This window comes from Belonocnema kinseyi, chromosome 4, assembly GCF_010883055.1.
Source record: "Belonocnema kinseyi isolate 2016_QV_RU_SX_M_011 chromosome 4, B_treatae_v1, whole genome shotgun sequence".
Lineage (NCBI taxonomy): Eukaryota > Metazoa > Arthropoda > Insecta > Hymenoptera > Cynipidae > Belonocnema > Belonocnema kinseyi.
Window position 1 is genome coordinate 48,356,038 of NC_046660.1, and position 16,919 is coordinate 48,372,956.

General features: G+C 28.0%; 1 protein-coding gene across 1 annotated transcript in view; it reads right to left on the reverse strand.

Moving 5' to 3' along the window:
* Nucleotides 1-5,956: 5,956 nt before the first annotated feature.
* The window catches only part of LOC117170877 (carbonic anhydrase 7-like), a 23,757-nt gene continuing 12,794 nt past the window's right edge, over nucleotides 5,957-16,919 (reverse strand). Inside the window, exons 4-6 of the mRNA XM_033357919.1 lie at nucleotides 11,092-11,325; nucleotides 10,935-11,000; nucleotides 5,957-6,037 (exon numbers count right to left, since the gene is read on the reverse strand). Coding sequence (XP_033213810.1) covers nucleotides 5,957-6,037; nucleotides 10,935-11,000; nucleotides 11,092-11,325 — 381 coding nt within the window. The remainder of the gene's footprint in view (nucleotides 6,038-10,934; nucleotides 11,001-11,091; nucleotides 11,326-16,919) is intronic.

The window sequence follows — 16,919 nt, forward strand, 5'->3', positions numbered from 1 at the left end:
GCTATCTAAGGATGGTACTATAGAACGCCACCTCAAGGTAGGCCTAGTGGCGCCATCTCTTGGTCAGGCCGGAAACTTATCAATCCACCCTCGTATCTTGTTTTTTTAGAATTTAATATGACCCTGCAGGTGGCCTAAATTTTGTCTTGCACACGTTTTTATTGTTCGTTGGATTTCTAATTTGGTGATGTCATGAGTAGAAATCACTAAAGTGGGGGGGGGGCTGTAATTTTACATGGCCTTACCTCCTGTAGAAAAAAAAAACAGAAATTGAGTTTATCCTTCACATGCTTTATAATAGACTTCCTACTTTGTAAATTTGTCCATAAAATATTACTATTTCCAATGCTTTGATAATCTTAAAGTGAAATCCTATGTAAATTTAAGTTCTTCAATCTTAAAAAAATTGTGATTTAATATTTAAAAAAATATAATTATTGGAAATTTAATCATATTTAACTGTCCAAGATTTAATAAAAGAATAATTCGGTTTTTATTCTATAGGTTTTAAATGAACTGTTTCTTGAGAACATGGGTTTATTAGACGTGAATCATCTTCTACGCATAAACAAATAAGAAGTTCTGATCACACAGGCATGAAAAACTGTAGGGTTTTTTTAGTTACATAAGTCAGAAATAATAGAAAGTTAATAAATAATTATAAGTTTTCGAACACAGCACCGCGTAGTACAATTATTTAACTTTGAAATCCATTTTGCTTGCTGCTGTACGATTTTTTATGATCCAGCCAGTAAAAGTGTCAAAAGATGTATAAGTAATACTCGTATCGCTTTTGTAACTGATTCTTAGTTTAAAATTTTCTCATTATTTAGATTTTTAATTTTAATTTCTAAGGCTACTTCTTGAAAAATTATACACGTTTTTAATATGTTATTTAAGAAAAGTTTATAAGATGATATTCAGCATGATATAGCTTATTTAAATTAAGGAGAGCCATTGAAATAAATTAGATGACGTAAGTAAACAGAAATGAAAAATATTTAATCTGCGCTTAATTTTGTATTTTTCAATTTTTAGGTGATGAAACCTATTCCCAAGTTTCACAACATTACCTTGAGAATGCATCATGCACCTATACACCAAGGCTGCTTACTGTTTTAAGAAAACGAAAAATGAGTAATTAGTTAAATTTGTCTAATTCAAATATAAATAGTTCACCAGGAAATATTTTTGTAAGAGAGAATTAAACCAAAAAATAAACAGGAATTTTTCGTAGGGTTTTAGTGGTCTTTCTGAAATGTATAAAAGTGAAAATATTAAAATAGTGCCTTCCGGGAAAATACAACAAAAAATAAAAATTCGAAATACTTATACAAGTTACCTTAGAAAAAACTAAGGTTACATTTTCGGTCTCATATTAAATTATCATAAACCCCTAAATCGACCCCTAACAACCTTACGCGAAAAAAATAATCTGAAAGGCCTTTGCGTGAAATATTACGAAAATTAGAATTTTAAATAATTTTTTCAGTTACTATAACTTAGAAAACTGCAATTATCCCAAAAAAATATTGGCCGAGATTCTTATATCTATTATCTTGTTTTCTTACAATTTATTATGCTCGTGATTGTCTAATTCAACATGTGATTTCCAAACTACCTCTATCCGGCTTATGAGAGACAACATAACAAATAAGAAATGAAGAAGAAAAATAAAAAAATCATCAAAAACCAACCTGTTACAATTTCCTGATTCTTTCGCCGTCATTTTTATACTACTAGAGCCAAGCATGTTTAGAGACTTATTTGTACAGAATATTTTCGTTTTCGAACAGACACATTTACAATTTTTAGTGTTGAGAGGCTATGAAATTAAAAATATATTTTGTAAATTCCCGTGCAGAAATTTTGGTGGGACGCCGGTCAGGCAAAATGTGGGCCTGATATGATAATATGTCTAGCGCCAGACCCTGAATAAAACGCCCTACCCGACGGGGCCCAGATCTGCACATCCAAAATGGGGACCCTATTTGGCCCCTTTAATTTTTTATTTCTATAATTAGTAAACTTTAAAAAGTTTTAAAACTGATATTTTTTCAACTTTGTGTTTTACAAATCTTCAGTTTTTCAATATTCTACATATATATATCATTATACATTATATCTTATTTTCAATATTCTACATTGCATTATCTGTTTGTATTGCTTGAATTTATTTATGAGAAATTGAATTTCGAAAAAAACTATTATGCTTTAACAATGTTCAAATTTAGAGCTATGAGACGCACAAACACAAATTAATTTCAGTTATAAATATTTTTGAATCTTCTTAATATTCTTCTGGAAAGATTTTTGTTTTACTAATGCACATGGGGCACGTAGAGTGAGATTTAAAAAGTGAGGTTAAGTTCGAGATATATAAAAAGCATTTAATCTGTAACGTTAGTAATCCGATAATTCATACAATTGGTATAAGGTAATCTCTATTTTCACAATATCAGCAACAAAATATAAAATCATAAATAGCTGGAAAACATTTTTTTGTTCACATAAATAGTAAATGCGCTGTAAATGACGACGCTTTCTCGAAAAGATTGCTGGAAATATTCAGAAGCTAAAAATGAATTGTGATTTTGATTCTAGCGAATTGAAGCTTACCTTTGCCTTAATTGCGCATATAAGAAATTTACCAACAATTCTGCGATCTCGAACTCACAATCTACTCTTTGCTTTTCGCATTCTAAATTCTATGAAAGAAAAATAATATCACGACAATAACAGAAAACTTGAAATAATCTGGTTTAACCTAAACCGACCCGATGTAGTTCTGACGCGAGCCACATCATCTGCCCCCTTGGGGCCCTATGTGGAAAATCCGATCGGACCCAGATCGGAACTCGGGATTAAGATGGGCAATTCTTGCATGGGCCACCTGATTTTCAATTATTCAATTTAAACCATTACAATTTTTAATTCGAAGTTTTTTACGTACTTTTAGAATTACTAAATGTTTACGTGCATTTAGTATGCTATTTTTCAATTTTTGGGGTTAGCTGTTTTAAATTGAACTGCTACTACTTTTTGTATTAAATTGGATTTGAAAGAAAAAAGAGTGATTTTATTTTGAATTTTTTTAATTTTCAAGGCTTTTGATTATGTGATTTTGAAAAATTATCATATTTTCAATCTGAAATTATGAAACGTATACAAATTAGATAAAGGTCATTTATGATTTTACAGGTAAAAATTTTAATTTTTAAATTAGATGTTTTGTTATAAGAAGATTTCAAAATGATGTTTATTTTTGTATTTGATTAAATTGCGCAGTATTTTGTTGTAATAATTTTCAACTCGAAATATACTGAACTGAAATATATTTAGTATGTAAATAATTGTATTTTTCTCATTCTAAGGTGACTTAATCAATTCAAAAGTTTAGAAACATTACATTGGATCTGAATCATGTATACAAGAAGGCATCTTATTACTCTGATAAAGTTAAACATGATATATGAATTTTTTTTTATAATTTAGATTTAAAGACATGAATGTTAAAAATGTTTGCGAACTAGATGAAAACCGAAAAATGACCATGAATCTATTTCCAATACTTTTAGTGGTCGTCCTAAATTACCTTTAAATATATTTTTTCCCTTTGTTCCTTTTTATATAAGGCGGATGATTTTGCAACACCATTATATGTCTAATATTACCATCATTAAAAAAAATATAAAATAAAACAATAATAAATGTAGCAAATACTATATTTAACACTTATTTACCTGTATACTTGAATGGTAACTTTTTATATTTACATAAGAAAAGCCGAGTCTATTCTGTAATAATTCAAAACTAAATGAGAAGTCTCCTTATGCCTTTTCAAAATATTCGTTAAATTATTATCATTTTAAGATCCAAAAATAAAAAATTGCTTCATCCCTCTGGGTTTAATTTTACTTGTCTTTTTTCATAAGTTTCCCAATTACAAATTATTATTTGAATTCAGGGGTAATTTAAAGTTTAAATCATTTTAAATTGAAACATTTTGTAATTTGTAATCACATAATTTAAATTTTGGCGTTCAAATTTAACAATTTATAATTTATTGATTGTACTAAATAAATTATCTTTAACCCATCAGCAAATAAAATGCTTTAATGATATTTGGAAACAGTAAATATATCTACATTGAGTAAAAAAAATTAAATCCATAATAAGGTCAAATTTATGAGAATTTGAGGATAGAAACATGGCGTTTAAATTATTGGAAATCAGAAGAGTTGATGTTTTCGTGAAAAAAAATGACGTTTTCTACGCCTTTTCAATGTAAACGATTATGGTCAACATAAATTTCAAATGTTTGCCAATTATGTGCTGAGCATCCTTATAATTAATTTAGTTTAAAAATAATTTGTAAGGTACTCGGGAACCTTTTGAAATAATCCACTGTATTATTTAAAAATCGAAAGTATTTATAAAGTAAAATGAAGATAAATCGGATTTTGTGCATTAAATCAATCAATATTTAATACTGGCTAAATGATTATTCTTTATGGTAATTGTTTTGAGAAATTTTTTAAAACTCGTAGGTTTTACTTAATTATTAAACTTTTCGTTAAGAGTACCAATATTTATAGGGGCGAGAACTATATTTTTAATTTTTATGATAAGAAGCCACTATTTGAGTTAAAAATTGTATTATTTGAATTATTTTTTAAAAATTAATACTACCATTTATTGTTTTGTCATATGGACTTGGACTTTGGTCAGGGGAGAGGAAACAAAGTAAAAACTTGGGGGTATATTTTGTTGCAGGTGAAATTTTAACCGAGTTTACTGTACCTTGATAGTGATTCAGATATCTCTCGAAATTTGAGTGCGTAGAGATCCTCTAGGGAGAATTGAGTTACGTTTCCCCCTCCAATAGTCGCCGCTGTACCGGAACTTTCATATTTTCAAAAGGCGCGAAAAGTTTAAATAGTTTTATTTTATCAATTCTTTTCTTTATGAAAATTTTGAAGTATGTGTATTTCAAAGTGAATATTATTTTCCCCTAACCTTAATAACTAACCTTCCCAATAATTAATCATGTTCTTATTTGAGTGTTGTCTCTATTCTGCATTAAATCCTCTTAAAAATAAAATTGTGATTTGAACATAGCGCTAACTAATGCCAATCAAAACTCATAAAATTTTAACTAGATCCGGTACAGCGGCGCGACTCAGATTTTGAGTAACCCAGTAACCTCAGCTTTCCCTTGAGGATCTCTATGGGTACGACATGCCGAGTGCTTCGGGTACGAAATACCGACTTGGTGGAGTAGGAAAAGTCAGTTTTAATAATTTACTCCAGAGATTAACTCGAGACTCGGTTCAACTTAAATCAATGAAAAAAAATCAGTTATAATATTTAAAATTTATGAGTTAACGAAATAAGATAACCTCAAACGCATTACACAATATTGTTACACACAATAACTCATAAAATTAATAAATAGAAAGTAAGATTTTTTTCATGCCCTACGCGACGAGCGATCCAAGGCACCTTCTCTCTTATCTGGATCTTTGCATTATCTGTAAAATCGTAGGAAAAGAAATACCTTCTAAAACGCACGATCAGTAAAGCTGTCAAAATAATACAGAGTGCATTTGGACATGGCTATTTTAAATCTTAAAATGTATTTTCAGATGTCAAGAGCAATATGAACATGCGTCAAATGACGTTTTTAATTTCGTACCCTGATTGATGTTTCATTCATAATTTTTTTTTTATGTGAAATAAAGATTCTTACCAGTTTTTTTCTAAGAAAGATTAGACTGGGTATATACATTAACCAACTTACAGATTCTGATCATTGAGGATAATGTAAAGATCCTTTGTAAAATTAAAAATGTGCTGACGGGTCATCTACAAGTTTTGCTAAGACAATAGGGGGTCTGCCTTTGAATTTATGGATTGTACTTTATGTAAATTATTTTCCAGGTTGTCAAAAAAATTATCCGGTTCCTGTGCTAGATCTAACATCTGGAAATCCAAGGATGTACCAATTACATTGGATTTTGCCTAAAGGCAAACCCTGGTGAAAAATGTTAACAAAAAGATACAAAAAGCTTAAACCAGTTTTACAGGAACATACAAATGAATTCAATATATCACAGCAAATATTACGCAAAAGTGCAAATTTTATCTATCATTCGGAAATATTTTGCTTATGTTTTAGTACGTATTTGTAGTTTATTGTAATTTAAATTTCTCACCAGAATTTATTTAAAAAGCACACTACAAGAATCTACATGAGCTCACAGGCTTTGCACCCAAGACGTTGCTATTTTTCCACGTTGGCAGACAAATATTATTAATATTACAATGACATCATTGATTAAACAATGACAGCTACAATGACAGTTAAAGGAAAGGTGGAATACTAAAAGATAATAATCGTTTTCAAACAAAAAAAGATTTTTTTGAGATTATATTTAAATATTAAGTTTAAAAGTTAAGTATAAATACATCATTTTTTAAAAGCAGCATAAATAACTTTAAACGAAATGTTTCTGGCTGTACTTTTTTGTATATTTGGTAAGAATTCTAAACAATAATAAAATACATCAATTCAGAAAAGTACTTGAATTATTTGGAAATATTATGAACCCAATTCTTTTAAATTCTTTCAAATACAAAATATATTTTCTGAGCATAATAAATTAAAAAAGTTAACTGAGTTAAGAATATGTAACTTTTTCACTCTCAATTGAACTTAAACCTTTTCGGAAATAAAACAGGTGCCCATTTTTGAGTCCAGACATAACAACAGTATAAACAATGCAACATGAAATTTGTAAAATGCGATTTAAGTTACATAATATATGGCCTCCGTATTTTGTTATTTTCAGTTTTTCAATACAATATTTTTGTCGTATTTTGTTCTTACAAATATTTCCACTTTGAATACTTCAAGTTCGTCCTTTTGTGATTGAGCTTTTTCAAATGATTGCAGATCTGTTCTATAAAAAGCATGTGCATCTCCAAGTCCATACTATTAAAAAAAATTTATATAAAATTTATTATCGAACGTTTTGATAAAAAATAATAAGAACAGAGCATTTTTGATTTACTCAAGTTGGTCTCTTGACATATTAATGTGATACATCTTCTCATATCACTAGTTGTTGGAAGGGTTAAAATAAAAATTAATATCAGTATTTGGATATTCAGTTATGCTTTCATTAATTTCTAAGGAAATTTAAATGATTGAAAATCTTACTAATTGTTTTATAAATATATTTTTTGACTAAGGATATTTTTTGATTAAGGGTTTATTTTATCCGCAAAAGTCATTGAGTAGGACAATTAGCGAAGTTTCCATCATTTCGATTTAAAGGGTATAACAAAATTTTGGAACATTTACCTTTTTTGGGCCCAATGAAAAGTGGCTTTTTCTAATATGTAATTCTTCTTGGAGGTTTTTCAGACCAATTTTTTTTTTACTTCCACTAGATTATGAGAAAAGCAAATAATTTTCAAAATAAGATGATGCATAGTGCATAATTAAGTTTGAAAGTTTTATGATTCAAGTTCAATACCAGTGTGACTAGTATTCTTTATGGTCATTTTTTGGCAGTGTCTGAAAGTCCGTTAATCTCAGTGTTCCATTAATTTTGTGCCAGTAGTCCTTGCCAGTTTTGTGTATTATCAGCATGGGAGATTAATTTTTCCCTTTACATTCTGGATATTTTTTGTCCTAACTTTTAGCATTTTTATAACTAAATGCATCTACAAAAAATCAACCCAAAATTGTATGAAGCTTCATTCAAAGAAACGATTACCTGATTTGTAACTTTTATTATTTGTTTATTTTTAGAAAAATTAAAAAAAATTTTTTTTTATCTTGTACTAACTGCTAGGTAACTGAAAATGAGCGTGGCATCGAAAAAATGCATGAATTAACATTAAATAATGATAACAATGTTAAGAATAGCTCACATGTTCTGAGCATAGTGAAATCGTGCAAACTAATTTGTTCTCATTTAATTTATATTGAATTTAGTATAATTATGTTCGACAAATAATATCCTAATAAATGAATAAGAATAACGCATTGCACGTAAATATTTATTATTAATATACAATTATAGGTATAATAATATCGAGGACACATATCGGGTGTAACAATATGATCTAAACAAGATACTTTAGTTGCTTTACTTGTGAAAAAAATAACTGCATGATAGTAAAATCGTTATAGACTTAAGCTTAAATAAATATCTGTCATTATATATTTTATTTGTTTGGCGTTTTCCCTTGTGTTTCTTTGCCTTCACAACATTAGACTTTGTAGGTTGTGAACTTTTCGTCGTTTAAATTCTCTTTTTTTCTGTTTTGTCCTTTGTTTTTTAGATCGTGAATTAGCTTAAATAAATTTATAAGGCAAAATATTTTGAGTTATACTTCTCTTGTAACTGAGAAATGAAAATGGGTATTTGTATTATCATAAATTTTATTCTTTTGTCTCTAGATATCATATAAAAATCGTGATTATGTTTGTGATACCTATAAAAAGGATAATAACTCAATATAATAATTATAAACGTAATAACCGTTTTTATTTCTCAATTACAATGGCTTATCATGCTGCAGCGTCATGTATTTGAAGTGCGAGGAATGCTAACGTTTCGCACGTAAAATTTAATAATATTTCATGATTGTGCGTATACAAAATACGCTTATAAATTTATTATTAATCGATTTCTACCAATTTTCACTCACTGAATTCAAATCTGAACTTATTTTTTGTTATTTCTTGTATAATTAGGGAGTTTTTGGCGGGACCGACAGAGCATGTAATTAAGATACGCGCGTCTGAGAGTGCAGTTTAACTCATTTTTTTAAAAAAGCTAAATTGGCTATTTAATTCTCTGTAACAAAACTCGCAAGAGTTTTTTCTTAATTTTCAATCGTGTAATAACAACTATTTACAAAATTAAAAGGTGGAGTATTTTTATTACTTTCCAGAAAAAACCAATTCAATAAACGATGAAACTCTTTTTGTAGGCTCATGGCACCTGTTTCCAGTATGGAATCCCGCATGGTTAATCTTATTTAAATTAGATAAATGAATGGAAATAAATAAGTTTTTTTATTATTATAATATTCTTGTGGCAGTTTTGTTGCTATTTTTTCAAACTTAGTAGTGTTTTAGGGGAACTGTTTTTAACGTAAATAAACTAAAGTGAAATAGACTTAATCTGTAAATAATTTTATTTGTGTCAATTTTCAGGAGATTAAACCTACTGACAAGTTTCACAATATTATCTTCGTTCCGCGTCATGGACATATAACATAACAATAATTCAAATGTTTCTAATTAAGATATAAATAGTTCACCGGTAAATATTTTTGTAAGGTGACATAGCCTCTTTGGAAATTTCATAATAATACCAATCGAATGCTTTATTTATAGATGAAGGTTTCTTATAGTTTGAGTAATGATCAAAATGAGTAATTTTTTAATTTCTCTGATCTAGATTCAGAAAAATAATGAAGAAACAACTTTCAGTTTAAAGAAACGAATGTGATTCTCGATAGGATATTTGCGAATTTTTCGGGCTTCGAATTCTAACTTATTTTATTTTTAAGGTTTTTTAAGATTTTTGAATTCTTACTATACTTCAGAATTGTTTAATGTCCGATAAAATAATGCATAATGATGCTGATATTAAAAATTAATATTTTTATGTATAATTAAGAGCAAGCTCAATCACCTCTTAAATCAGTGGATGTTATTAATGAGACAAAGTACTCTTTATTGGTAGAAACTAATTTTTCTTGTCAAAAGATAATCTTTTTTGTTCAGTTTAACTGTTTTTTTTAATCAATACATTTTTTAGAAATATTAACTATGAATTTATATTTTAAGAATTGATATTTCTCGATTAACAATTTGGTTACTTAGTTGCATGTTGAACTTCTTTGTTAAAAATTTATTTTTCTGTTCGACAAATTATCATTTTAGTTGGAAATTTATCAAAAAATACTATTTCTTACTATTATGTTTAAAACTTTTTTTTTGTTGAATCATGCAGTTTTTGTCAATAAAGTTTGAAAATGTAACAAAAAAAATCAAACAAATGCAAATAGCTAATTTTTGTTGTTGTATTTTCGATGAGAAAGTGAGAAGATTATAGAGTATAAATTTGTGCAATTTAAAATTTTGTATAACCTTAGATTAATAGTTTTTTATTTTTTGACTTAAAATTACGATAAAAATTCTAATACTTTATTGCAGAAATGTTCAAATTTGAACTAAAAATATACATTTTTAGAAGAAATACTTTTAGAATCCACAACAGCATTTAAAAATAAAGTCAAATATCCATTGCATAAAACCAGAATACTATTAAGATCAACTTAATAATTTAATTATAATTAAATTAAATCAAATAATTTTAATAAATTAAAATAAGAAACCGATGTTTGTAATATTATAAATGATCATTACTCTTTAATCTTCAATAAAATGTGCTCATATTATAGGTAAATTAACTCGTCTGAAGGAAAAGAATCTCTTTATTCTACGACATCTACGCCCACACATACATGTGAGCGGTCGCTTAGAACATTGTGTCAGACATTTTTTAATTTATGAAAGTTTCAATGAATGAATTGATAAATTCATCGAAATTTTCACCATTATAAAGCTACTTCTACGTAGAAGAAAAATTTGTAATAATACATAGGTTATATACTTGAAATAACTCTTAGAAGATAAATTATTGATGAAGCCAAAATCTTTATTTTATTTAAGCGCTTAAATTTACGTTCTCTAATACATTCATATGTAAAACACTTATATCGCTCAGAAGTTTGCCCAAAGGAGAGGAAAACTGCAAAAAACATTTCCCGAGCGCAGAAGTTTACTAATAAATATAATCCCCTCCATGCTTAATCACAAGCTTAACTTTACGATTGTTTACCGGCTGGACAGGTCTAACATTCGTCACGTCTCCCTCAGCCAACTTTATTTTCCTGAATTCATTTACCTGAAAGAAAATAGACAAATACAAAATAATAGTAGTAAATGAAATTTTCAAGAAATTTTGGTAATTATTTGCAAGAAATACGGATACTTACTAGCTTGGATCTAACATAAATTGTAGGTATATACGTGAACCAAGTCACAGATTCCGAGCATGGAGGATAATCTAAGGATCCTTTGTAAAATAAAAAATGTGGTGACGAGTCATCTACAAGACTTGTCAAGCGCATCGGAGGTGTCACTGCTGTTGAATTTATCGATTGCACCTTATGTAAATTTTTTTCTAATTCGTCAAAAAAATGTTCAGGCTCCTGTGCTGAATCTAATGTCTGAAATTTTACGGATGTATTAATAACATAGGATTTTGCGAAAAGACAAACACTTGCGAAATAAGTAAACAAAAAGTTAGAAAAAGGTACAAAAAGCTAAAACCAGTTTTGCAGAAGGCACGCAAATTAATTCGATACGTCAGAGAAAAAAATTATACAAAAGTAAAACTTTCATCTATTAATTGGACCAATTTTGCACTTTTCTGGTTAATTTTCGTTTTTTATTGTAGTTTTAATTTCTTACTAGAATTTACAAAAAAAACACACCTTGAAGAATCTATAGGAGTTCACCGATTTGGGAACCAAAAGGTTGTTATTTTTCCAGTTAGGATGACAGTATTACAATAACATAATTTCAAATTAAGATGTTCGAATGATATCTACAACAAAACTTCTATGTTTAAACATTAAAAAAGTATATTTAAACATTTTTCTAAGATATTTAGTATAGATATAATTTTTTTAAGTCATCAAAATGTAACTTCACACCTGTGAGTTTTTCTTTTCATAGAGATCATTTGAAAATCTTAATGTGAAGTGAACAAGTTGCAATATTCTGAACTTTCGTCATCATTGATAAAAAATAAACATCTTTTTGGCTGTGAAACCTGTTAATTATTACATATTCTTGCAGTAGTAAATACTTCTGGATAAACTTTTTTGTATATTATGGTACAAAGTTCAAAGAATAAAAAAATAAAAAAAAACAAATGTACTTGAACTTTTTAAAAATTTTATGAATCAATATCTCTTAAATTCATTTAAATAAAAAAACTAATGAGATTCACATCACTAATTCATGGTAGTCACTTTTTTTTTAATATTTGGGTTAGAAACTAGAAACTTTTGTTTACTTTTTTAAATGAATAGCTCTGTTTTTTCACGTAAATTAGGCTATGGTAGCTCTGGAAATAATAAAATCTTACTATCTTAAGAATATGTAACTTTTTCACATACACTTGCACTTTCATTTTTTCGGAAATCATGTACGTTGCTTTTTTTATTTTCAATAATTACAAGAGTATAAGCAAATCTAACATAAAATTTATAAAAGTGGACTTAGAAATAAATGCAAAAAAGTTCAATCATCTCCCCCTGATTTTGTTATATTCAGTTCTTCACAATATATTTCTACAGTGTTTCGAACTTACAAACATTTGCACTTTGAATACTGCAAGACCGCCCTTCTGTGATTGAGCTTCCTCAAATGATTTAAAATCGGTTCTATAGAAAAACATGTGTATCTCCATATCATGCCTATTAAAAAAAAAGTTTAAATAAAGTTTAATATGAAACATTTTGTCAGTTTTAGTGACAAAAAATATCACAAAAGCATGTTTGACTTACGCAAATTGGTCTTCTCGCATATTAACTTCATCCAGCTCCTCATGCCACTTTTTATTCGAATCGTTAATATATATTTTTTATTAAACAATATATATATATATATATATATCATACATAAAATATTTCATTAAACAATATATTTGATTAAAAACTTCTTTCTCAATCCTTGGAGTTTGGGTACAGTGCGTACCTATTTACATTCTCATTCATGAACATGTAATGTAATCGTCAAAATTTTCAATTTCTTGTTTTTAACGGATCCTTACGTTTTGGCTTTTAGAGAATCCGTGAATCATACAATTTTGTTGGGTTTTGTCTGTCTGTACGTCTGTATGTCTGTCTGTATGACTATATGTATGATTACCTAAATGTTTTAGCCACGATAAGTTTTTGACCAAAATAAAAAATTTACATTTAAAAAATTTGAATTTTTAAATTTAAATTTTAGAAATTGTTGTCAAAGTTTCTCTTATTTAGATAGCAGACTTGAAAATTTTTCGAATACATTTTTCACTCTCAAAAAAACTGAGAAAAGTTAAATACTTTTGAAAATGTTGATAATGTTGAGAAAAATAGCAAAAAAATATTTTACTGATAGATGAGGAAATTTTCGATAAAAGAAAAACATTTTTTGCAATAAGTTAGAAAATATCAATTCAAATTTCTACAAAATTTGAAGTACATGTATTTTGAAAATATTCTCTTGCAATTTCTTAATCAGACAAAAGTTCCAAAAAATGGATCATATTCAAAAATATGCAATTTTTTTAAGATATCCATAATTTTAAAGCCGTTTTTTCAGTTAATTTAAACAAGATTTTTAAATTATCATGTTTAAGTTTTTCAATTCGACACAAATTATCGAACGCGAAGCGGGAATTTCGCAATGAGAATTGAATCGTCAAAGCCGCAGATGCTTTAAGATCCTTCTTTAAAAAGAAATCGAAAAAAATTGCAGTTTCAATGCACGACTGTATATTCCCAGAACTTCAAATCACAGTTTTCGATTACGTTTATAATATTTGTGATATTTAAAAATGTGTAGTTAAAGATAACACATTAAACGTAAGTGAACGAGCGCGAAGCGCGAGAGCGTACCCGCTCGCCCTAGGCGCGTTCAAACTTTGCGCGAGGCACCGTGCGCACACCGGGCAATGAGAGTGTGCACGCAGCTGGCATATTTTCAAAAAATTTTCAACCTGAGTTTTTGAAGCTCTAATTAATTCAAAATAAGAATAATGTCGAAGAGTAAAAATACTAGACATGGAAATAAAGAAAGATTTCATTTGAAATTTTTTCAGTTAACAATTTTTTTTCCGTAAGGCATTTTAAAACAATAAAAATGGTTATATTGAAGTCTCAAAAAATTGAGGAGATTTTAGTCAATTAAGATCTATATTTTTAAAATTAAGAAAAGAAACTTTATCGTTGGTAGGAAGGGCGAACTGTCAATTTCAGTTCGTCCTTCCCAATCTAAGATGAAGGTTCGTTTCTTATTTCTTTAAATGTAGTAGTATTTTGATTGAAGTCTTCTAAATTTGTTGAGACTTTAATACAAGCATTTTTAGTACTCTGAAATTAAATTAAAGCTGATTATTTGACTGGAAAAATTGCCAATAATATCATTCTTTATTTTCATGACTTTTGTTTTTTTGGTCTTTAACATTATTCTTATGTTTAATAAATTGAGAAAGAAGTTTTTAATCGAATAAATTCTGATCTATGATTTAGAATTCATAAATTTTGTCAAGCAAAGAAAAGAATAATTTGGTTTCAAATCATGATAACATTCTTCAGTAATGCTCTCATTATTTACTCACCAAATTCTAATTATTTAAAATCTTACAAATTTTCTCGTCAATCTAATTATTGAGCAACAAAAAAGTAATTTTTGATAATATCAGGACCAAAAATTGTAAAAAATTGCAAGTTTATTTTATCCGAAAACGTCATTATGTGAAAATATTGACTAAATATTTGCTAAATTCGGTCATTAAATGATTAGTGAAATATAATTTGAAACTCTTCTTAATATAAATTCATTATTCTGCGGAATTATTTTAAAACTTGAATAAGTGGGGTCAAATGCATGGGAACGTCAACAATTCTAATATTTCTTTGTAGCATATTCACCACTTTCTTAATATTGTATTCTCATTATGTAAATAAATTTAAAAATAATACAATGCCGCGTTTATTTATTATTATTAAACGCTTCTACTTAATTAATTTTTACTAATTAGTATAGTATTACTAACATAATTTTAAAAATTTCAATAATTCAGATTTGGAGAGTTAAACATTTTTTGAAACATTTACCCTTTTTTGTGCCCAATGGAAAGTGGCTTTTTCAAATATGTAATTCCCATGAAGGGGTCCGCCAGTAACCCTTGGAGTTTTACCGGACCAGTCAGCTCTTACTTCCACTATATTATGAGAAAAAAATGTATAAAATAAAAGGATGCATAATCAAATGAAAAAATTGTTATAATTAAATCTTAATACCAGTGTGACCGGTATTCGTTATCGTCATTTTCTTTGGCAGTGTTCGAAAGTTTGTTAAAGTCAGTGTTTTATTAATTGTATGCCAGTAATCATTGCCACTTCTTTGCATTATAAGTATGGGAGATTGACTTTTCCCTTTACATTCTGGATACTTTTTTTCCCAGTTTTTAGCATCTTTATAACTGAATGCGTCTGCAAAAAACATGCCGAAATTGTATTCTGATGTGTATATATTTATATTTTCTGAGAAACTATATGGTAAAAAATCAGAAAAAATGCATCAACATTTTTACTTCCTTTAAAAAGGAATTATAAAATGTATTTAAAAAATTTTCAAGGTTAGACTTACTCGATCGTAAAATGAGAATAGAAAGAATAGTCGCTATCAGGTGCGGCTGGATCATTTTAACCCCTGCGTATTCTAAAATCATACAAAGAAGAAGTATTAAAAATGTATTTTTATATTTAAATTTAAGGTATTACTTTTTTCTTGATTTTTTTGAAGATCCTGAGGTGAGATAAATAAATTGTAAAATCTAAGCGAGGTGCTTAATCGCTTGGATGTCGCTGAAATCTTTTGAGCGGACCTACAGTTTAAGGTAGGATCCGAACCACCAGAGACTCGGTAGGGGTACATAGAAAAATTTCCAATCTTAGTGTATTTGATATTTAGTGACATCATCAGTGGATAACACTGGATTTTTAAGTGCTGCACTATCATATGGCCCTGTCTCCGGGAGAAAAAAAGGAAATTGCCTTTATCCTTAAAATTCCTTATAAGAATACTTCTTTCTTCCTAAATTTTCCGTTGAAAAATTAATACTTTCAATGATTTCATATTTTTGAACTAAATTTGAAATTTATTAATATTTGATGATAAATATGAATTTCTCGATAATAAAACTGAAAACGGCGGCAGAAATTGTTTAGAACTTCAGGTATTAAAGTAACTTTAAGGTAAATCGTTAAAAAATCGAAATTTTAGCAAATGACGGTCCAAAATTTTGGGCCCAAAGTGCGCAAAAGTTCTCGCAAAAGCCAATGCTAAGGCAGGTCATTAAAATAAATGACATTATTATAAAATTAATTTTAGTTTAATTAATATAAAATTTATATATTATTTATGCCATTTAAATAAATTTATGAATTTTCCTCATGATATTACTGTCGGAAGAAGTGACAGACGCGCGTGGACTAACGTATATTTCAGGTGTGCAAGCATTTAACATCTGGATTGGAAGATTTTAGAAATGTACTATTCAAGATTTACAATTATTAAAATTTGGAAACTTTCATGAATAAGTAATTCTGTGTTTCGTTTTTAAGTCTTAAATAATTGTTTGTTGGAAACAGTGTTACATTATAAGTGCATTATTTCATATCCATGAACAAATAAAAGGCTTTAATATACATCAAAATGATAATATTAAACTTACTAAAACTAAAATTTTTTGCAGATATTTTACCCGCGTGCAGAAAAAGGTGCAATAAAGAAAAATCATTAGGAATTTATTTCTAGATTTAAATTGAACTCTTACTTCTTTTTTAATGCGTTTGTAGGTCCAGTGCTAAGATGAATAAATGGTGAATTCTTCTAATCGGATACTGGTACCGTGAAGAAAGAATTCGCTCTTTAGAAAAATACCTTAATATACCAGGTGTATACATATGAAACCGGTATTTTTTCAAGAAAAAAACACATTTATTTCAAGAGAATGATAACAAATATTTTATTCAAAGTA